Raw genomic sequence first — 23,280 nt, forward strand, 5'->3', positions numbered from 1 at the left:
AGATAATGGACACGTAAAGCTGCCAGCGCTCCATGCTCCATTTCAGCACTTTTGAGTCCGACTGTGGACAGAAAAATCTAAACACAGAAAAGGACACCAGCTGACATGAGTGCCGTGTGATTAAATGTAGACATTTCGAGAACCGGTTTGCACCAGCTGTAAAGATGTCATTGTTTTGCATGTGTGTTAAAACACTGGCCGCAGCACCATTGTCCTTCCAGCCAAGTTTCCATGCAGAATGTTGGACATGCATTCCAAATAACTAAAACTAAACCAGAGGGTGGAGACCCAAATTATATCAAGTTTGTTACAACATCTCCAGCTCAAACAGAGTGCGAGCTGAGGAGTCACTATGGCAACAATGTAATCGGAGAATTCAAACAAACGGTGGAAGGTCAGGGCGCATATGCTTTCATTTAGGGGCAAGAGCTGCCTTTTCACGTAGCTTCATTATTTACTTTCATAAAGTATTAGCTCGATAAGCAGCACCACCCAGTCTCCAGCTTTCAGACATGCCCCGGCCTCCTTCTCTCTCCCTTCAAGACACTCTGTGTTTCCAATAAAGAGTCGGCAGAGGAAGAGCAGCCTACATTCAAGCTGAAGACATTTTCAGATTCCTCTGTGGTTCCAGCACATTAAATCATCAGCTATAACTGTGCCCAGTAAGCCTACAGTGAGCCCACATGTATATCATCTGTTAAGTGTATTCCCGTGATTTTTCAGCTCCAATACGTGGATGTCACATCCTGCTTTGATGGACAGGAAGTCGCTTGTGTTGGAGCAGGAGTCTAAAAAAAGCTGCTGGATCTTTTCCGGGAAGCTTTAAAGCCAGGGGGGGCCGGTGGCACGAGAGAGCAAATGTCCTGTGCTTAGAGCAGAGCTTGTAAAATCTGAAAATGCTCATTTATAAAAGCAGTAAGTGAAGAGCAACCGCACCATTATTTTACAGTCCCATTTCCAAGAGCATTGTGCCGCTGTGTAAAAGGAGAAATGGAATGCAACCACTTACAAATCATTCAGACAAAGGGTTTTTCTTTCAAATGGAACACATATATTAAATGTTGAAACTGAGACTGAAAAATGTTTAAAAAGAAAAGTTGGGATAGCAAAATAAAGAGTGGAAAAAGTTGTGTAATCAAAGGACAACAAGGCAGTAATATGATTGTCTAATGTGACGAATTTCCTCGTTTACAATATGCAAAATCATTAAGAGACTCTTAGGGACAAGACCAGTTTCAAAGTGGCTGTGGTCTTCAGGCTCTGGGGAGTCACTGCATTTAAAAACAGATTCTTTGGAGGAAATCGCAGCGTGTTTTCAGGAACTCGTGAAAACCACCGTCATTGAACGCGTGCGCAAAACAGGCAAACTTCAAACTTAACCTCGCAAAGAAAACAATTTACAATTACCATTCAGAAACAGTGTTATCTTTTCCGAGCCCCCGCGCTCTTAAAGATGGACTGAGGCGAAGTTGAAACGGTGAAAACTGTCCCGTGGTCTGAGGAGTCTGAATTTGATATTTGTTGTGGAAAACATGGATGCAGGGCGTTGCAAGTGTTGAGCAACTGGAATCCTATGTCAACAAACAGGAGGCAAAAGTCTCCTCAGCAACGGAACATACGGTACTGTTGATAGAGAAGTGATGCAACGGTGCACGTGTAGCTGGTGTTGCTTTTCTGGAGAAAAAAAAAAGCTCAGGTTTCAACATAAATTGTCTTTCTAATATGTTATTTTTACCCACTTGGTTTTTATTACGTTAAACTGGCATTCAAGTGTTGAAATCAGGACGGTGCAACCCTGGAAAAAGTTACGGAATCGCCACACTTAAAAAGATATTAATTTAGTTGTTTTCAAATCAAGCACCGGAAACCATCACGGAATCGTCTTGTAAGTTCAATTTCTAAACCAAATATTTAGACAAGGCCAAGCATGCAAACATGAGTCTGCAGTTAAAAGAGAGTGCGTGCAGACCTTAAGGAGCTGTTGCACTCAGCCGATTGGCAGGAAACGTGGCCCCAAAAAGGGCCGTCAGTGGAAACAATGAAAAGGGCTGAGAAACTCCTTCAAGAGGGTAATTCAACACTCAAAGGGGCAAAAACGGCGATGGATCCAAATCAGCTGCGTTTCAAATCGGATGCAAGTACGAACAAAATGGGAAGGCTGTAAAAGGGAAACATACAGACTGACCGGAGAAAGACGTCAAAGCGCCAGGACAATGACACGGCCAGGAAACTCACCCAGTGTTCACATCGACTGTGGAAAATCCATGCTGTGAGGCCGATCCGTCAATCCCTTCAAAGAACATTATTTTCATGATCTGATTTCAAGCTGTCAGAAAAGTCACAGATGAAACAAAGTCCTAACTGTGGGAATTCATAATGCCATCATTTTTCTTCCAAAATAAAAGCCCCAAATTAGCAATTTCATCCAAGTTTTGTGACACATTCAACCAAGGAGGAATATACAGCCGTCAAAATCAAATGTTGTGTCGTATCTGCAATTTATTTACATTTTTTTGGAAAATGCAACAGCTGTTGGGATTCAATAACTCATTTCCGGTGATTGTACAAATCGAATGGCTTGGTCTTTGCACAAAGTGCAGCACGATCACTCTAAAACGCAGACATTATTCAAACCCCGCAAACCTCATTTAGACCACGAAACGAGACGTGACCGGGTCCCTACGAGAACTGCACATTTTAGATGAAGAAGAATCCACCATGACGCCCAACGTTTGCACGCAGACATCCAAACAGAAGTCTGTGAATGACTCGGTGCGTTATTTGATCTCCCCGCAATCAGCGATGACAATTTTCTTGATCACGCCGCCATCGTGTAAACCGAAGGATTCCATCTTGGTGACCACATCCATGCCGTCCTTCACCTGCCCAAACACCACGTGTTTACCGTCGAGCCTGTCCAATGAAAACAGGGGAAGGTGACTTCAACAGCTGGTAAGTGGCTAGATTTGGATGTGGCAAGCTTATATGTGCTGTGGAGCTCTGATGACGGCGGAGCATTTACCATTCAGTTTTAGTCGTGCAGATGAAGAACTGCGAGCCGTTTGTGTTTGGTCCTGAATTTGCCATGGAAAGTGTTCCTGCAGGGCAGAAAAACCCAAAACAAAACACATGGTTATGCACACAAGAAAGCCTGAACGTCCACTTACTCTTGATCCAGCGAAATTTAGACCCGAGTGTAGCAAAGGAGATGAGCGTAAGCAAATGTTGCAAAAAAAAAAAAAAGTTTCTCCTCTGAGACTGACGCAATCTGTGGTCACATAACATGAAACGCAGCACTAATAAATGATCTGCATGTGGACAAAGTTTATCCAAGAAAGGGAGGTATTTTGATTTGTGCATGTTGACTTTCTAAAAAGTAGGTCATTCTTGGGAGGATTGCAAAATCTATAGGACCAGAGTATTTGATGGCTTGTGGGGGTTCGATACTGCCATCTAGTGGGGAGGGAGCGCTATCAAAATGCAAATGTAGGTATCGATTCAATAAAATCTGCTTTTTATTCATCTTCTTGTGCAATGATTAGTTTTTAACATGCAAAATAAATAATGAAAATGATCTAAATCCCCACAGGAATCAGAGAATAGTTTGAGAATGATATATATTGTCCATGATATTTATCTTTGCTGTGATATATACCTGGACCAGTGTGTTTTAACTTGAAGTTCTCATCTTTGAATGTTTTCCCATAAATAGACTTCCCTCCTGTGCCGTTGTGGTTGGTAAAATCTCCTCCCTGTGACAGAAGACACAGCACAGCACGATGAACACTTTACACCTCACTGCACCTGACTAAACCTCACCGCGTCCTCTTTCTAAATCTTACCTGACACATGAACTCGGGTACGACCCTGTGAAACACACATCCTTTGAATCCAAAGCCGTGCTCTCCTGTGCACAGGGCTCTGAAGTTTTCTGTGACATATGACTTTTTATTAGCGTTTAAACAAGAACAGGATTTTTTTTTTAAAATAATTAAAAAAAGAAAACTTTGTTTAAAACATACCTGCAGTTTTTGGCACAACATCCGCATTCAGCTGCAAGATAATACAAATGGATGAATTGGTGTTTGATTTGAATTGTGTGTGGGACATGCAGTTTGCAGGTTAAAGGTCTCTGAGAGCGGCTAGCCGCTAAGCTAGCTACCTCAATGGTTATTCTTCCGAGAGGCTCACCGTCGGCGTCGACGTCCAGAAACACGACTGGGTTCTTAGAGGGCCGGGTGGACACCAACCTGGCTGTGGCAAGGCCCAGCGAGCTGTATTTCATGCGGTTTTTTATTTGTATCATCGCTGCTCAGCTGACTCGGTGAAGAGGACCCGCAGGCCATGGGTGCTGCTAGTGTTTGTATGTGACGTCATAGATAGACGCAGACTTGTGGCGGTGAAACAGCGACACCGCGCGGGAGAAACTAAAATAACATGTCCATGTTCATTTATTACTTCATCTGCGGAAGAGGTTGGATATCTGTTGTAAAGTTTCTCTACACAAAGAAGAGAATATTAACTGCAAAACAAGCTTCTACAGAGAGCGTGACATTTTAATCTCTGAATACTCATATATTCAATGGTGGAACTACCAAAACGTCCGTTTAATGCATTGTTTTTTTGTTTATTTTTTTAATAAAATCATGATTAAATAACTTATTTTTTGTTAAAGTGATGCAGATCCACACAACATTTTTAATGGGTCGTGCTCTGTTCATGTTCCATCAGTCCAATAAACTTCGTGAAAATGAACATTCAGCACATTCATTTTGACATTTGCAACAAAGCCCACATTAAACCAAAAGGTCAGTATTAAACCTCACTGCATCCATGTATGCTCAGGTATACAGTTGGAAACAGTAGAAGTCTTCTCAACTTTATCATATCTCTGTAAATAAGTTTTTTTTTTTTAAACAAGGCCATACTACTGGCCAAGATAAACCTGCTTCATGATGAGAGTTCTGCATCATTTCACAATATCACAAAGTCGATTTTATCCACATACGTTCCATAACTTTTTTTGTTTTGTTTGTTTTTTTACAAATAACAGTTGCTATTCTTTGGATAATAATAAACTTTTACAAAGAGGACACTTAACCCTTTCATAGGAACAGTATAAGTGCCAGTGTTGCAGTCTTTGGTTAAATGGAATACAGCCGTCTTCAGTTTAATTTCTTACACCTATGCTTTTTGTGCCATGTCAAAGTGTCCTGTTTTAACTAACTAACATGCATTTCATATCGCTGGTAGCTAATCCATATCTATATTGAGTTATAGTCTGTATTTACAGGGACAGAGCGACAGAATTGTTCGGTCTGCTTTACTATTTTTGTAAAATGTTGCAGGTTCCACTTTCTATGTGAAAAAGACACAGAGGCCATGCACTGTGTTTCATCTGAATACATATTTATTAGATAAATATTAGGATGTCACGTCATCTAACTACATACAGATTTGCAAGACTAAAAATCACAATGTTCTTCTGACCAGTTTAGAATATGAAATGATTGTACATCGAATGTACAAAACCAAATAGACAATTGCCACTTGTGCCAATCACTTCAGATTGTACCTTTATAGCACACGTTTGCCAAATTCCATAAAAATGACACATTTGACAAATGTTTTTTTCTTTTTTCTTTTACAAACTGTAAATTTGGAGACAACCCTTATGAGCCATCCGAAAGCTCAGTGTCTCCAAGTCCCAATCATACCTCAAAATGTTTCAATAATTTCGTAGCACCTTTAGAAAGTACACAGGTAATAGCGAAATACACAGAGGTTTAATATTACACAAAGGAAAAGTGTGTTTTCTTTTTCTTGAACCCCAATGCAGAGGGGTACATAAAGTATCTTACATAAATGAACAGGCATGAGTAGAGAGGTCTGCACAGACGCAATCAAACACAGACTCATTTTCCCAATTCAATGTCTGACAGGAGGATGCAAGCTTTACAAATTCTAAATACACTATGCACACTCCAACTGGAGAAAATGAATACATTTCTGTTAACGTGTCTCTATTTGTCATTTACATTATATACAAATATCCCTTACATCCCCAACCCCACCCCAAATCCTCTGCCACCTCCTCCCCTCGTAATGCAAACAGGAGGCGTCCCTCCGCAGATTTCAATTTACAATATTAACCGTCCTCTCTTTCAGATCCTCAACTCAGTTTCCAAAGTCTGCTATGAGACGGTGCAAACTGCGTCGCTAAAATGACCAGACGTGATTCTGTGAGAGCTTACACTTATATAATTACACACTGTGTAGGGAAATAAAACATCCCGAAGCGGCAGTGCATTGTCTTTGACAAACAGATAAACGAACACAACATGTGATTCTTCAGCTGTGTTATGCGCCGTTGATTTGATCCATTTTTGAAGACAAGTGAAGTCAAACTGGATTCTTCAGAGGAGTTACAAAACTTATATGTGGGACTTTTAATCAGACAAAATGTAGAATGTTTCAGTCTAATTGACCGTACTGCAATAAACCGTGTAAACCAAATTATACCGGTCATAAAAACACTGGACAAAATAACTTAAAAGGATATAAAATGTGATGAAAATACACAAATCATTACAAGTATGGATATCAAAAGCTAATTTTCAGGCCTCTTTTTGCACATTCTCACTTTAAATAAAAAGGACGAGGTCACAATATTCCAATATATTAAACAAACACGTTTTGGAGAATTTTGGACCTCTTGCGCTGCTTTGACAATCTTTCAGACAGAAAAGCCCAGCTCTTTTAAAGCCGACCCAATTTTACATACATATATTTTTAAAAAATTAAACAAAAATAACCCGACTTCCAGCTTGCCTGCAGAGTATTTCAAATATTCCTCTTTGCTGATGCATTGTCACGGGTTCATGGAAAAAAAAAAAAAAAAAAAAAAAAAAAAACTGTACACAACACACAGATCCAAGGCCGGTGAGAGTGCATTTGGGTCAATTCCCTACCAAATCAGACAGGAGATCAAGGATTGCGCGTGTGTTTGTGAGTGTGTGTGAGCATGTGTAGTCCTTGACAGACACACGGTACCATGTAGTTGCCGGTAATAGTTAGGTACAGTACTGTACAGTCACAATGTATTCACAAAGGATATATACACAACAGCTGCGGGAACACTGTTGGATCATGCACAACGTTTTTTTTTTGTTTGTTTTTTTTTTCTCCCCGAAAAGGATGACATGACAAAAAGAAGGTCGGCAAACGTAACTTTTTTTTTTCCTTTTTTTTTTTTTTTTTTTTATAAAATACAGTGATTAAAAAAAAAGAACATAAACTCGAAGATAACAGACCCAACCTCAACAAAAAGCAAAAAAACCAACAAAAAAAACCCAAACTCTGGTGATGTGTATTGATTGATTTCAACGTAGGACAAAGATAAAACATGAAAAAAAAAAGGACAACAAATTAGGAAGAAAAAAAAAATCATGGACTTGAAATAATAAATATGAAGAGATAAAATAAACTGATCGAGCAGATTTATGCTGGACGAAGACAACAGGAGCCGTTGGCACGCATGCACTTGTGATCCGATGAGGAAGAGTGAAATATTAGAAGAACTGCAGAGCGGCCAGAGAAGAGCTGAGACGGCTCCCAAACAATCCACTGTTTTCCCTCCTTTGAACTGGCTGTTTTTCCTCCCCCTTCTGTCTCAAACTTGCTCTCCCCGCTGTCTTTCAAACACACTCGTGGGAAAACCATAAGAGGACGTGTAAACAGACACACGCACATATACACACACGCTCACAGACTCACACACACCACGTTGCACAACGTGCGATCGTTTCTTCTTTTGACACCTAAGGACGATTGTAGCGGGTCCTTTCAGCGCTCTGATGAGTTCCAGTTATTCAACTGACGCACACACACACTGAGAAGTCTGGGGAGCCAAAGGGCACGGCATGAGCCAAATATTTGGAAGAACACATTTCAGATAGGATAAAAAAACACTCTTAGGACACAATGGTCTCCCCTCGTTTGTCTTTTTTCAAAAAGCAAAATCATATAAAACAATGCTGCAACACTTCCTTGAGCCTACAAAGGCTCTGTGTTGATTCATATATATATATGTATATACATATATACTGTATGTATATATATATATAAATATAATGATTATAGCTGCACAGTTTTCAGTTGAAAAGTCACAAATATCATGTGTTTTTATACACATAGATGTGTATATGATATATACTTTAATGCCAACCAACATGGCTATAAATGGTGGTTTTTGAGCCAGAGGTGGTAGAACTGGTGTGTGGAATCTTTACACAGGAATAACGGGAGTGCAGGGATGAGTGGCAGTCCTGTTTCCTTCCTTGAAGTTCCCACACGGCTGCACTCCTATGCCACACATCATCTATTGAGGAACAGTTCATGTGTGTGCATGAGCATAGGACGCTGCCTGAAGTTGTCAACAGGAGGCTATCTGTGGACGGACAGTCGAGCGCGTCATGACTCCTTCAGGTGCAAGAGGGTTACCGTGGGAGGGTATGGGGGGGGAGGGGCTAGTTGTTCTCAAAAAGGGAGAGAAGGTCGTCGTTGCTGTTTGCCGGGAGGTCGGGAGGGTCCAGATAGGAGAGTAACTCTTCTGGATTGGCCAACTCTGGAAGCAACTGAGGATGAAAAGCAGAGAAAGGAGGGATTGGCGTCACGCTTCTACTCAACTCGTTTATTAAAGCAAGAGAACTCATAAACACAGCTACCACTCCTCGGAAGCAATTTGAGAGTCAAATGTAAACAGAGCCGACAGGAAAGAGATGAGAGCAGAGCCGGAGCAGATAATGTTAGCTGTTAACAGGTAGCTTTTGGCATCCAAAGCAGACACACTTACATCCAGGGAGGGTTCAGGCATATCCTGGGCCCCCTGACCCATCTGCCCATCTGAGGAGGGGTTAAAGTTCAGATCGCTGTGCGGGTGACTGTTCTGGCCAGGATGCTGATGCTGCGGCTGCGACTGGCGAGGCGGCTGCGATGATTGGCCACTGTGATGCAAGGGCTGCCCTGACTGGCCACTGTGATGTAAGGGCGGCCCTGTTTGGCTGCCAGGGTGGGGAGACGCATGCAAGCTCTGCTGCATGGAGTTATGGGACTGATCTGAATGGGACATCTGCAGGTGCGAGACGCAAACAGAAAGCAAGACAGAACGAGTGAGAAGGGGGGAAAAAAAGGTAAAGTGTGAAAGATAGAGAGAGGGGAGGAGTGTAAAAGGAGGGAGGAGGGCGAAATGAGTTCCAGCGTGAATAATGTGGAACAGGCCTATTAAATGGAAGCTGTGATCAGCAGACATGTGCAGCTGCAACATTATACGGTGGCATGAGCGTGTGAGCATGACTGAACACACATGCTGGCTGGAGGCACAGGCGCCCCCTCGTTCAGGTAACAAACCGATGGTTTCAGTAGGACACTCTTTGTCTGCAGATTTTCTTTGTTAAATCAAGCAGAATCTTAATCCAATCCAACTCACAGTCTCAAGCAGCCTCGCAAGCTGAATCTACTTACTGGATCGCTCATGCCGTGGCTGAGGGGCTTGTCCTGCGAGAGGAGACCACCAGGTCCATCTGGGGGATGGGAGAGCTGGGGGCCATGGATGAAGTCATTCATAGGTGGACCTCCTCCTCCAACCCCACCACCAGAAGGGTTCCCGTGAGGGAAGTCAAAGCTCCCTTGGCTGTGGTAGCTATTGCCTTGAAGGAGAAGCAGAAGAAAAACATGTTTTTGACTAAGACTAACTGCAGTTTGGGCCTTCCTGGTTTGTTTGATGCATTCGTTCTATTACAAAAAGTGATTATATAACAGATTTTGCTTTTTTTTCTATCACAGCAGTGACATTTTAGAATAGGTTCGGTATAAAGCTCTATCCACAGCATTTTCTTTGTTGAAAGCACAAGAGACACATCAATAGTCCCTGCTGTGAAATGCAGAACAGCTCATTTTCTGAACAAATAAGATAACTTCAGTTATTTATCGACACAGTGCGGTCGTGAATGCTTTTCATTACCTGTTCCAGGATAATCTCCCCCGTTCCCACCATGCTGACCAGGATGAGGCGGGTAGGGGCTTGGACCTGGTCCGGGGCCAGGACCCGGACCTGGTCCTAACTGAGCGATCATCTCCATCACGTTGGGCATGGTCATCTGACTCGGGCTCATGGTCTTAAAGCGCTTGGCCAGTGGTCCATCAGGATCCTCTTTGATGTGTAGCTCAGATTTGATGGGGACAGGTCGCCAGCTACATGTGGGGTCTATAGTGACTTCCTCAAACTCTGAACTGTTGGAGGAGAAAGTAGATTGTGTTGAGTTTACTTTCACGTGATAGACTCAAACTAATGTGTCTACCTATCCGGTGAAAAAAAAGAAACGTACTTTTGGATGGCATTGAGGATTCCCCACATATACTGGTCCACCTCAAGACCTTCTAATAATGCTGTTTTACTGAAAAGGGAAAAAAAATACAATCTATTAGAGGGATTCTTGACAATATTCCCATGTTTCCATCCTCCAAAAAAATGAATAGCTTTTCACTTACTTGCACACAGGACACCTCCATGTCCCCCTCTCACAGTTGAGCTGCAAGTAAGACTCCAGATCAAAGCACTGCGGAGAACAACATCACAAACCCTCGTTAGAGTCATTTCCTCCCGTTGGCTTAGATATGTGACACAGACTGTCATCATCTGAACAAACCTGCACGTGTTTGCAGTCGTGCCCCCGTGCCGGCAGCTGGATGCGTCTGAAGGTGATGGGACATTTCAGCGACACTTTAATGGCCGTCTGCTCCACGCCATCCTCCCCGTTCAGGGTGGTGTTGCCCGCTGATGCCGCCACACTGCTGAAGTTCCTCTTAACTGAAGAGAGGAAAGCGTTTCAGAGGGAACCTATTACTTTGTGCGCAGCTACAGGTGTTCTTTCAGAGTCCTTTTAAAGCACCGCCATAAAGAGGAACGGTAGGGAGCTCAGAGAATTAAGATGTACTTGTTAAACTGCGCTGCGAGACAAAATGAGCCATACTCTTGGTGATGCAGTGTTCTGCAGGAAGGAGCCTCTTCTTCAGGAGCCCCTGGAGGACGGAGCGCACAGATGGCCTGTGGACCAGCTGAAGCACAAACAGGTGGGACTGCGAAGCAAAACAAGAGCATAAAAACAAACCGAATTAGCAGCTGAACCACATGTCTACTCTCCACAATACATGCACATGGTTAAATCATCTGTGGGTAAATCATCCCAGTTGATCTTTCTGCTGAATGAAACAGTTGCATTTCAGCAGTGCTGACAGGGATGTGTTTTCTTGACAGCATGCACTCACACAGCAGCAGGCGGTGACCGTGATTTGGATGGTGTTCCTCCCCGGTTGGCACACGTGCTTCAGGTGCAGGGGTTTGTGGGAGGTTTTGTTGTCTCCCCTCTCGATGGTGAGGGGCGTGGCATTGACGCTGACCTGGACGGAGGCAGGCCAGTTGGTGTTCATTTGCCTGTCTTCATGGTGGTAGCACTTAAACTGAAGCTCGAGGTCTGACCTATGAGGGCATCAGCAGGACATCAGTGTATGTTTGCTGAGAAAATTAATTCCAGGCGCTACACAACCACTATTAGATAAGTTGCTTTACGTAGAGATGTGTTGATACACAGCTTGTGACTGAACATACAAGGAGCAAATGTCCTACCTCCACATGAGGGTCTGGTGGACGGACGGCCGCAGGTGGAAGACGTGGTTACTCACAGCCAGGTTGTGCTCCAGGCGGAAGGGTTCCAGCACAACTCCATCCCTGACTGGGAACGTCAGCCGCAGCTCCTCGTTGGGGTTAGCTGAAGGAGAGGAAACACACACTTTATTTACACGCCCACGCGTGTCACGTGAAGCATTTGTTTTAGAGCTGCTGGGGTACTCACTCGGAGGGGGTGGAAGTGCTGTCATATTTGGTTTCATGTCAGGTGGAAACGGAGGCTTCACATCCTGATTTGGCGACAGATACGGAGGAATACTACTTCCTGGGGTCATAGGAGGTGTAGGGTTTCCAGGGACTGGGGAGTGGGGGTAGTTACCAGGCCTGGGGGGCTGTTAAAAAAATAATAAGGGTGCAGTAATGAAAACATCTGCTGAACTTATTTCACATACATAACTCGTTCACATCTGGCGCAAAGGTCTAGGCATGTTATAGTTGAAAATGAACTTTTCCTTGCAGGGTAAGAAGTGAAAACATACCCCACTGCCTTGGCCGTAGGAGTATCCACCTCCAGAGAAGTTGGTGTTCTGACCATTGAAGGGCTCTTGCTGTGGGGGAAATAAAAAGAAATGACTGTTTCCTTATATTCCCAGGCACATTTATATGGTTCCAGAGATTGTTGTATGGACAGCAAGAATAAATGTTGCAGATTAACAGACCTTGTAGTACTGGCCCATGGGCATACCAGATGGGTACTGTCCCTGGCCCTGCTGCCCTGGCATCCTCTGGTTGGGGTAGTTAGGCGAGGGCAGCGGCCTGGATGCATTTGACGTGGGATATTGCCCCTGCTGTGGCTGGAACTGGCTGTTTGGCCCATACTGCTGACCTACATAACCTCCCTTGAGGAAGAAAGGTGAAGAAAAAGATTTAGGCTTCACATGAAACATAATTCTAATTCAAAACAAATGTATAATTTTTGTAGAATCTTTCCACCGACCTCCCCAGGATATGGCCTTTTCATCCCCTGCATGGGCATGCCCTGTCGGGGGCCTCCGGGATATCCTTGCTGAGGCATCCTTTGGCTGTGAGCTCCAAAAGGTGCCATGCCTGGGGTTCGAGCCTGGTTCATGCCCATTGGAGGCCCACTCATATTGGGGTTGTTCATGGCTGATCCCATGCTGGCTGGATTCATACCTCCAGGGGGGCCTCGAGGTCCTGGCTGATTCATGAACTGGCTATTGTAAGCTGGAGCGGGGCCCATTTGGAATGATGGACACATCTGGGGGAAATTAAAAGGTCGATGTTATTAGTTTGGGTCTCCAGCCAAATGGTTGCAACTGTATGCGTCCACTAGTGTGTGTGCATCCCTCCAGGGGGCGGGTGTGTGCTGTACCTGTCCATACTGGTTCATATCTTTATTCTGCGTTTCCTGCAGAGCTGCTACTGTGGCCGTTGCTGTGGCCGTTGCCGTGGCAGCAGCGGCAGCAACAGCTGCAGCTGCAGCAGCAGCAGCTGGCGGAGTGAAGTCACCCGGAGGACGTGTGTGGGTGGTCATTCCCATACCTCCTGGTGGAGCGTTTGGGCCTCCAGAGTAACTTAACAAAACAACAAGACAGAATGCATGCTTTAATCATTATGTTAGAGTCTTTTTGCACCTGGATGAGAACCATGACTCACATGGCAAATTTTTTGACTGTTTACACCCGACACCTTCATCTCGCAGCTTCACAAAAATATCAGGGGAGTGGAACAAGTTTGCCTTGAGGGCTATTTTGACAGAAGTGTAGCAGAGTCGAGCAGAGAAATGTAAAGTAGGATAAAGCTTGACAAATTCTGATGCGGACATCTGGACAGAGGTCACAGCGGTTAAATGGGTCAAACAAAGGACCTACACTCAAAAAGACTGGAGTTTCTGTCCTGTGGGAAACCAAAAGCAAACGTTGAGTCTTTAGTTTCAGTTTCCAGTCTCAGTTTGATAAAGTTTAGGCAGGAGAAATACTTAATTTAGGTTTGGGGAAAGATCATGGTTTGGGTTAGAATAAATGTTTTCACAGCATTAACCACATGTGAGCGAGCAATTTTCGCCATCTGGTTGAAAGCCCTGAAGGTAAACTTGTCGTATCTGGTGCAAACACATGACTGCGCATCCCTCTGTGACACAAGTCAATAGCTTCGTGCCACCAAAGCTGACGGCACCAAAGTGGGATGCTAATAGAAAACGTATGGCACAGGGTGTTCTGATACCTGGATGCAAATAGCTTGATATTTTCTTTTGCCTCTTACCTTCCACTGTATCCCCCTGGACCGCCAGGGTAGCCAGGCCTGCCGTACATGCCCTGCTGCATGTACGACTGGCTGGAACCTCCTTTGTTTGGGAACTGTTGCTGCTGAGCGTTGAACTGGGGTGAATTGAGCCCTGCTGCGCTGGCAGACATTCCCGATCCCATGGGGTTACCCCCGGGATTCATGTGGTTATTGCTGTTCGCCATAGGGTTACACAGCACCTACATACAGGAAAAAAATAACACAGGAAGGACAAATCTGCATTAGGTTAGTTAAGTAAACAGATTCGAGCATCACCGAGAGGGTGCTCTTCATGCATGGACATACCTGACTCTGTGAAGTATTGGTCACGCCCCACACTGTTGTAACCACAGATAATGACCCAGGGGGCTGGTTGGTGTTTTGTTGCCAGGGGACTGAATCATAGGGAAAGGATCCATCACTGCAAAGCAGAACAAAACACAAATATGTTGCCTGATATCACTTGAAGCTGTGAATAGCTTCTTCTTGCCAAAATGTTTGGCAATTTGAAATGTCCAGTTTTCAGTTTCAAATCATATTTGGAGCCTAAATATCTGCCAATGGGTGCACGCCGAAAAGCTCCAAATAAACTGACGAGGAGACTTGTCTTCCCACAAACACACACACACACACACACACACACACACACAGCACTGGAAACTAAATATGACCAATTCTTTCAGCTGTTTAAAAGTCTTTGGATAAAGGAAGACAGCAGCTGGAATGTTCAGCACTCAGATTCAAAACAAATAACGGGCTAAAATATGAGAGTCTGCTACACATAATAAACAATCTAAATCCTCACAGGGAGAGGCAAGTGGCCAGTGCAGAGGGAAGGAACTGCTGTTTTTGGACTGCAGCTTGTTTTTACACAGAGGTTAACTCTTGTAATGGACGAGATGTTCAGTATTTCCTCATAAAGGCACAACCCCCCCTCCCCTTAAGATCCTGCAGAGGTAAACTGGGCTTTTGGCTAGCTTCAGAATTACTTCGAGACAAAGACAGGCATGAGTACACACTGTTCTCCTAAAAAAAACATTACTTCACCTCTCCGTTGGTTTGTCTCTCCACCCCCAAAATCCCTTCAGCTTCAAATTCAAGTTTCGCCTCAGAGTCAAATTTGAGTGTCATTTGCACAAAACGCTCTTCTTTCCTCATTTTTTTTTGGACTGAGAATATGCCTTTACTGTGAGATGACCACAGTCTTTTTGTTCGCCAAGCAGGACGCGTCTCACACATCTTACTGACCTGTGCGTGAGGCCGGGCTTCATGCTGTTCATGCTGGGCTGAATGGGGACTTTTCCCTGCGGTTCGTTCTGCCTGTTCTTCTGGTGACGCAGCAGGAGGAGACGGCCCAGCTCCTCGCACCAAGACGACAGCAGGGCTGCAAGGAAGACACAAAGACACACACATATGTGGCCCGTTACTCTCCAGTGATTCGACAATGTGTGTTCATGTTTCATCAAGTGCATGCTTATGGTTCTATGTGTAAATGGTAACACATAAATCAAGATGACTTTATTGCTTTTAGTGTTCAATATGTTTGCCCCATGAGTCTCAATAGTGCTGCAACGAATTATGTGTCTGTTTTCAAAGCCTCCAGGGGGCAGCCTAACGCAACAGAACCGACATTGACTATTTGCCTGTGTGGATTTCACAACAGTTATATCACATCATATCTACCTGCAGTGCGAGATGCAGACTGAAATCAATCTGCAGCACAAGGGACCTCCCAGTTTTTCTGCCACAGAGAGGCAGAGATGGAGCGTGAGAGGCAGACAGAGACAGAGCGACTGGGGTTACAGATAAGATCAATGTAGGAGGTAAGAAACAGTGATATCTTCACTGTCCTTCACTTCCTCTGTTCAGCGCCACCACTTTACTCTCAGCCATGCCTTCTCATCTCCAGTGTGCAATTGGACCATGCAGCCTTCTCACCCTCCTCATCAAGACAGCGTCTTTTGCCACATAATGTGCCAATTTTACTCTTCAGACAATCACAATCAGCTTGTCGTATTTATCTTTTTTCCAAATCAAACTGTGCTTTGTGGCTTATTCATCTACGTTTCCTCTTGATAGTAGAAATTTGTCTTATAAAAGCATCAATTTACCAAACAGAGAGGCCGACATCTTCGCCCCTTTATTGAATTATTTAGATCTAGTTTTAACTTTTGCGGACTCAAATATACCAGATTTGAGAAAGTGCTGTTCCTAGGTTTGGTGTTTTCAGATGTATATCGTTTTCTGAAGTGTTTCCACAAGAAGGATTACACAGTCCATGAGAGTGAAATGGGAACTGCATTGTGAGGATTTACAAGGTCTCTCAAAGGGCCGTTTGAACAGAAAATATAAATATGATTGAAAAGAGAGGGAAATAAGCAATCGTTTCATTCTGCATTTGAGACTTCGTCGCACTTTTGGCATTCAACAGCAAGATGTGCCATCTATAACGTGTGATATGATATCTCGGGAATAAAAAGCCTTCTCGAAATGATTAGCATCTGATCTGACAAGTGCCTCCTTACAAAGATGACGAAAAAGAGAAGAGTGAAGGGAGGAAAAAAGGGAAAGAAATGAAGAACAAAGGAGAGGAGCGACAACATTTTCTTCTGGAGGGTGGAGAGAGCCAAGCCTCTGAGTTAAAGAGGAATTATTCCACCCTGCCATTACAGAGAGCTTATCTCCCCACTAAATCACCACCTCCACATAGAAGGACTCTCTTCAGCTGGCAACCCACCATTTAGACCCGAAGCTCAGAACACGAGTGATAGAGTCACATTGAGGAAGAGATAGAGAGGAAAAGAATTGAAGAGTTTTCTTATCTAATCAGAGTGGCAACGAGTTGCTGAATCGAACAGTCTACCAAAGCCTAAAGTCATTCATGAGAGAGTGAAGGTCCGCTCAGGGCATTGTGCATATCCAACAGCTTAATAAAATGCAAATGACCTTGTTCTCACCTCAAAGTCCCTCCAGTTAAAACCCCAGCTAACACCATCGCACACCCACAACTACACCACCATTCTCATCTCTTTACTCAGTATGCCCCGCCCCCCCCCCATATTCCACTATTTCTAAACAACTTTAAATACCAGTCTAATGTCATCCATCTGAAATATCCTTCATTAAAAGGTTTTGCTAATGTCATTAAGGGAGAAGACGAGGAGCTGATGCCAAGAGCACAGACAATCAGCGACCAAAAACAAGGTCTCTGTCTAATTACACCACTCTCTCATCTTTCCATTTATAACCATTTCATTTACGCTACAGCCCTTAAAGTTAAATCACAGACTTGCTAATGAAGGCGCTAACACCAGCCTGATGGAGACAAGCCAAGGTCAGCTCCTCATAGACTTTTCGTTTCTCCATAGGATGTCCTTTCATCTGCAGCGTCCATAGTCCATATAAAACGAACAACAACTTTAATTTACATCATAAAATAGCGAGTGGATTTATGATGAAAGAATTCTGAAAAGGGAAAGATCGACAAGGAAAAACAAACCTGAAGGAAACTGAAGGAAAAAATGTGTTAATTCACTTTAACCCTTCTTCAACAAGCACGAGGGCAGAGGAAATGACTCCCAGTAGGACTAACTCCGCCGCATTACAAAAATATGAACAAATCTTCTATTTTGATTCTTAGCAACACACTCCAAGAAAGTTGGGAAAGTGGCAGAGGGGGACGAAAAGGTTGATCAAATCAGTAAGCAACACCATTCTGGCACATTGTACAATCAGCAGATTATTTGGTGACGGGTATAAAAGAAAGACCAAAGACTCAGTTTCTGGTGAGGTCTTCCTCCAAGATAAACGGTTATTTCAAGAAGACGATATCAAATCTCACTGTGCATGACTTCCAATGACAGAGTACTTGTGCTTTACCGGCCTGCCTGCAGTCCAGACCTGTCTCCTAGTAAAAATTGTGGCCATGCATTGTGGCATGCTTTTTCTTCCTCAGAGTGGGATAAAATCTCAGTTTTATGTGTTTTGACCGGCGGAGAATATAGTAAGCTTGAAACATTGGATATAAAGGACTTGAAAAGATGTCAACAGTTTACGCTAAGACGACAAGAAGAAACGGTAAGAGGAGGGGGATGTAGATATATATGGTGATGACGCTACGGAATGCAACATTTTCTTTGTGACGGCCGCAGTTATATACAGCTGGTGCTGCAGATTCAAAATTCCAATGGTATTGTTTTACGGTGAATCACGTTTTTCAGCTTTTAGGGGCTTGAACAGCAGCTTTGGTGTATTTTTGAATGTAGAAACTGCATCAAAGTTCCACCGTCCGTTTAACGGTGTATTTCCCTGTCCTCGGGAGCAGCTGCTGCTGAGTGCGTAGAAATCCAATGAAAGAGATTATCAAGGCTAATCTCACCATTCAGACCTTAAAAACTACGAGCAAGGACACCAACGTGCATTATTGACCTTATGGGAAATTAAAGAACTCTAAAAGATCCACACAAAACCAAATCAGTCTTTGAAATGCCCGACTAAAAATGACACAAAGTTATCGCTCTGAGTGACAGACCGCAGGGACAAGTTAAGCCTGAAGCTGGTGTGTTGTGTATCTCTGATATGGGCCTGGACACAGAACATTTCTTTAACAACTTGTCTGCTCTTCCGTCCTGGGACAGCAGGACATAAGCTGATATTCTCACAAAGCACTCTTGAATCCCTCGCGGACCAGCTCCATTTCTTGGAGGCTGGGGCTTTTAATTGAGTAATGCCCAGTAATGACATATGGGAAATATGGGTCCTCCAAGCTCAAGCTGTATTTAATGCTGTGTGGCTGACTGATATCAGGAGCTCCGGCTCGTTGTCACCTCATCCGCAGAGAGACAGCGAGCGCTGGTAACAGGCTGCCAGGACCACTACCTAATGACAGAGTGTTAGGACAAGTCTTTTTACACAGAAGCCCAAATGCTAATTACAATGAACTCTGATGGTGCGGTTACTGAGCATATCATTTGCCAGAGAAGCCATGGCTTTCTGTGCATTAAATGTTTGTAAGCCAACATAATTCAGTTAGTAGCGTCATAGCAATCCCACTTCGTTTTTAAAAGAACTAAAACAATTTCAATGTGAAGCTGGTGATCCGCCACACTCATTGGCAAACTGGGAGTGTCACCGAGTTGTATCTTTCCCAGGTGTGAATCCCTGTCTAAAACCTGCTGTATGGCTACAGAGAGAAAACACACTGAAAGAGTCTGTGTATGTCAAATGCAGGCATTGAAGTGGACTTCACTTTACGGGCTGCAATCCCGTGACGTGTTGCATGTGTTGCTGCTCTGCACATTTGTGTGAAAACCAGCAGATCTCAAAATGGGATTCAGTCTGATTTTGAGGGAGGGGGGATGACAATGTGAGCCGCTTTTCGCGGCTTGGGTGATGGTTTAAATGGTCATCTAACAAGGCATAAACGCATTTCGAGACATAAAAAGATGAACATAAGACTTAACAGCTATATTTACCACTAAGCCGCCAATAAAAACAGCAACTAAGTAGTTTGATTAAGTTCACCGAACCATTTGCATAGCAAAGATGTCACATAGTATTGTGCTGGGTGTCACTTCATTCCTGTTGACATCCTAACCAAGCAGTCAATGTATTACCAACAACTTGCTTTAAAAAAAAAAAAAAAAAAAAGTCAACCAATACATGTTTTTTGGTGTTCATCCAAAAAGCTTCAACTGCCAATTATAATGAGACCACAACAGCACACGTGCCAGACGAAGAGTACTATCAAAAGCAGCCACTTGTGTTTCCCCCACAAAGGAGATGCAAACGAAAAGCTGCACCCAGGTGGCTGCAAAGCAAGTTCAGGATTTTTCCAGAGTGAAAATCTTTCTTGACCATCTCTGGGGTAGAAAAGTATTCAGTGCAAGAAAAATGCACCGGTTTCCTCTTGAGAATGCAGTCAGAGCCACGTTTCTGCCCTTTAATACAAAGAAACTGAAATGGCATCAGTATTATGTCACTAATATGGTACGACACACTATCTCTTCAGTTATAAATGTATTGTTTAGTTGCTGCAACTAAATAAGCTGCAGTAAAGCAGCAGTTGGATCTGATTGTCGCAGCAACAAATAGTGGCAGTGACTAGAAAAGGAGCTTCCTGATTGCTACATATTACTGCTATACTCCTCCTCCTTTGCTGATGGCATAACAACGTAAAAGCATGAACTTGGGAGGCTCAGTTACATCACTGTCATCTCGGCTGGATTGCAGGAAAATCCCCCAACCAAAGTGTGCACTAATCACGGAGGCCTTCATCAGTTTAATCTTCAGATGGAATGCACATCCCTACCCACATATTAAAACTTCTCGCTTCTGATCTGACTGTGTGCCACTGCTCACGTCAGGTTTTGATTCATTTGACTGACATGTAAAAGTGTGCATGATGGCAGCTCCTAATGTGGCTTCGCTCATTACAACACAAGCAAGGAGGAAACTACAACATGAAAAACGACACTTTCTGAGCATAAACACTGCAGCACTAGACAAAGAAGCCTTCTGAGACGATGTGTGGGATGATAAAAAAAAAGAAGAAGCGATTCATAATAGATATAATATAACACTGGCAGGTAAGTCTGTGCTGTGTGGGCACAAACATTATGTAATGAAAGAGTATGGAGAGAATATAAAAACCTTTGAAAGAAAAAAAAAAGGCATGCTTTTTGCTTAAGTGTAATGGAAGCCATTTAAGCAGTCAATGATACCCCCCTTCCTGCCCCCTCTCTGTTAAGCCAACTTCTTCTTCTAGGAGAAGAGCAAATCAAATGGGCTTTCGTTTCAACAGCTTGGAGGCAGAACAACTCAAACATGCCTTGCAGAGAGAGAGCTCTGTCAGAAATCACACTCCACCATAACCAGTTTATGCGAATCAGAGTATTCCAAATCTGAAACTCTTAAAACATTTCAAATGTGCTATTTTTCGCTGGAAAAAATTTCCATACTGGTTTTTTTTTTTCCTTTTCTTTTTTTTTTCATCTGCACTGGAAAAACAGTGCTGTTTTCACATCTGGCTGATTTGACAGAATTCCATCCACAACCTCGGGCAGTAAACCAGACATGAAGACAAGACAGGGGGGAGGAGAGGATGAATGGAGGGATGCTAGATGGAGGACAGGTGGAGATGGAGGGAGTGGGCAAATCTCCTCCTCCCCAGGATGTGTGTGGGTCACAAGCCAAAGAGATGCTGCAGCCCAGAAGGGAGGGTAGATCTACCTGAGTCACTCTGACATCTCCTGCAGGTGCTGGTTTCTGTGGGGTTCAAATTACACATTTGTAAAAGGGGCAGAGGTAGAAGAATCAGCACAAACACCAAACATAATGCAGTATGACGGCTAGATCAACTGACCAGAGGTGCAAATTGTTGGCGGTCAAGTGGTAAATGGGGGGGGTGGGACTTTGATGTCACATGTGGCCAATAAAAACCACAAATTCTATTTCATATGTATTTACATTTTGACTGCACAGATAAACATCTGCCTGTATTTATTGAGGCTTTTAAATGGTTCCTCTAATAGGTCAGCTACTCTCACTTTATGTGGTGTTGTACAAAGTGTTAAGCACTAGGCCTCTATTTTTTTGTTACATAACTTAAAGTGCATTTATAAGCTTATATTCTGCAAAGAAACTGCTCTTTTTCAATTTCACCAATTCAGTTAGAATTTCAAGGCGTATTTGGATCCTAAAATGCAAACAGAAAGGCTTTGAATTGCTTCTTAGATCCATCCACAAGTTCAAAACCCACCACATTTCATTTTGAAGGGTATAGAAGTTGTTGAAAAATGACCAGAACAACGTGTGGGTTATCAAACCGGCCCTAATTAACTGTCTTTGTATAAACAGATTTTTTTTTAGCTTAATTTACGCCGACGGATTTGCATCACATGACACTTCGATTGCATCTGTTGTGATGGCGGGTTGTGGCCCTGACCTATGCATGACATAAATGAGGGATGTGAAATTCAGGTGACCGGTGTTTCTGCGTCAGACGCTCTATGACTCATCCCACTCTCCTTATAACGCTGACCTTCCATATCTGGATCGGACGACAATCACAATGATTCCACATGCTCGCTATCCACATTTGATAAGTAAAGCAAATAAAAGGCATGTCAAAGCAAACAAGTGCAGACGTATGAGGACAAGAGCATACATTACAAAAGTAGAAAAACAAGTTCATGAGGAAACTGAAGTCTATGTCATAAAAACAGTTCGAGTCTTGGCTTTGTGAAGATGAATTTAGACAGTGAAGTACCTCACTTCGGCTACTGAAAACATCAGAGAACAGCGAGCTATGAATGAACTGCTTTGTCAGCCACGTGCCGCTCCCCACCACTGAAAAGGAACTAGTAAATATCACATGTTTCCTTGTAACCAAACTTGTTTCACCCTCTGTAATAAGTTTTTCGAGTAAAAAAAAAAACCAAACAAACAAAAAGAAAACTGTCAAAAGCTCAGATTTTCCTGCATTTTTCCTAGAAAATATAGGTAACGATTAAGAAGTGTTTAAACTTTGGCTTAATTACATTCAGATTTCTTAAAACACCTTTGCTGAAGCACCCAATAGATGAGTAGGCTGATAGGTGCTTCCTGAGACACATCCTTCAGTCCTGCCCTGCCTCGCTGTTATCAGTACTTGCCATCATTTTGCCCTGCTACAGATTCTTTCCTCAATTGTCAAGCAACAAATTTACACAACTTCACGTAGCCGCTTGCTTTTGGTGGTAGAACGGGGGATGGGTGTCAGGCATAGCAATGATTCACAGAAAAAGCAGAAACAAACTGCAAAAACAAATGTAGAGCGCTCAGACACACACACACACCCACACACACACAATTTCAAATCAAATGTCACCAGTGAGTCACTAAATTGTCTGATGGGAAGTACTCAAAGTTACAGTTGGTCACCAACCTGCGTGGAGTAAGCGACACAAGAAAAGCGTTGGAGAGAAAGGAGGAAGGCTGAAGGGGTTTCTGTGAGGTTGAGGATGCAGATGGTTTCAGTGGCTTACACCCTGCGCAGGCTAACAGGAAGTGCTGCAGCTCCACCACAGCTTGCTGGAAGTCAAATTGTGTTATCACACTCTCTACATAGGTCAGCCGAAGATTGCGGTGTTGTTTGCAGGAGTCACTTGCTAATTAACTTGTCAGTTTTAAGGTTAGATTGAACACTGATTGAACAGCCTGCAGCATCGTCTTGGTTTTATAGCCACACTGCCCTTTACTCATTCAAATTGTTTCCCTTTATGAGACACACATTCGACTATAAGAGGCGCATC

The 23,280-nt window shown here is 43.4% G+C and overlaps 2 protein-coding genes across 8 annotated transcripts in view; both read right to left on the minus strand.

Moving 5' to 3' along the window:
- Positions 1-1,723: 1,723 nt before the first annotated feature.
- Positions 1,724-4,358, minus strand: ppifa (peptidylprolyl isomerase Fa). Of its 2 annotated transcripts, none has more exons than XM_072390923.1 (6): positions 4,163-4,358; positions 4,023-4,053; positions 3,843-3,931; positions 3,656-3,752; positions 3,023-3,098; positions 1,724-2,913 (listed from the first exon to the last, which is right to left on the minus strand). In XM_072390923.1, exons 1-6 carry the CDS (start codon positions 4,304-4,306, stop codon positions 2,778-2,780), a joined length of 573 nt encoding a protein of 190 aa, XP_072247024.1. In that variant the 5' UTR covers positions 4,307-4,358; the 3' UTR covers positions 1,724-2,777. The 2 variants fall into 2 exon arrangements, with proteins under 2 accessions (XP_072247024.1, XP_072247025.1); XM_072390924.1 differs by having other exon boundaries at positions 4,192-4,275.
- A 1,030-nt stretch (positions 4,359-5,388) lies between these two features.
- zmiz1a (zinc finger, MIZ-type containing 1a) overlaps positions 5,389-23,280 on the minus strand; it is a 94,602-nt gene continuing 76,710 nt past the window's right edge. For 3 of the 6 annotated variants that reach the window (XM_072390912.1, XM_072390914.1, XM_072390915.1), the window contains 18 exons: positions 15,236-15,371; positions 14,294-14,408; positions 13,967-14,187; positions 13,077-13,278; positions 12,681-12,962; positions 12,403-12,582; positions 12,223-12,291; positions 11,910-12,075; positions 11,684-11,825; positions 11,326-11,536; positions 11,031-11,136; positions 10,707-10,867; positions 10,549-10,616; positions 10,386-10,454; positions 10,022-10,290; positions 9,523-9,707; positions 8,855-9,130; positions 5,389-8,636 (listed from right to left, as the gene is read on the minus strand). In XM_072390912.1, coding sequence (XP_072247013.1) covers positions 8,529-8,636; positions 8,855-9,130; positions 9,523-9,707; positions 10,022-10,290; positions 10,386-10,454; positions 10,549-10,616; positions 10,707-10,867; positions 11,031-11,136; positions 11,326-11,536; positions 11,684-11,825; positions 11,910-12,075; positions 12,223-12,291; positions 12,403-12,582; positions 12,681-12,962; positions 13,077-13,278; positions 13,967-14,187; positions 14,294-14,408; positions 15,236-15,371 — 2,966 coding nt within the window. In that variant the 3' untranslated portion in view covers positions 5,389-8,528. Of the gene's footprint in view, positions 8,637-8,854; positions 9,131-9,522; positions 9,708-10,021; positions 10,291-10,385; positions 10,455-10,548; positions 10,617-10,706; positions 10,868-11,030; positions 11,137-11,325; positions 11,537-11,683; positions 11,826-11,909; positions 12,076-12,222; positions 12,292-12,402; positions 12,583-12,680; positions 12,963-13,076; positions 13,279-13,966; positions 14,188-14,293; positions 14,409-15,235; positions 15,372-21,217; positions 21,254-23,280 lie in introns of all 6 variants that reach the window. The other 3 variants (XM_072390911.1, XM_072390910.1, XM_072390913.1) reach the window with 2 other exon arrangements.

The sequence above is a fragment of the Leuresthes tenuis genome, unplaced genomic scaffold, assembly GCF_036924035.1.
Source record: "Leuresthes tenuis unplaced genomic scaffold, fLeuTen1.0.hap1 SCAF_8, whole genome shotgun sequence".
In the NCBI taxonomy this organism is placed as follows: domain Eukaryota; kingdom Metazoa; phylum Chordata; class Actinopteri; order Atheriniformes; family Atherinopsidae; genus Leuresthes; species Leuresthes tenuis.

Coding starts and splice junctions, on each gene's coding strand:
- ppifa (XM_072390923.1), bottom strand. CDS start 4,306: ATGATACAAATAAAAAACCGCATGAAATACAGCTCGCTGGGCCTTGCC. Junction 3,099..3,655: donor GTTAAAACACACTGGTCCAG/GTATATATCACA, acceptor TCTGCCCTGCAG/GAACACTTTCCATGGCAAAT. Junction 2,914..3,022: donor TGCACGACTAAAACTGAATG/GTAAATGCTCCG, acceptor TTCATTGGACAG/GCTCGACGGTAAACACGTGG.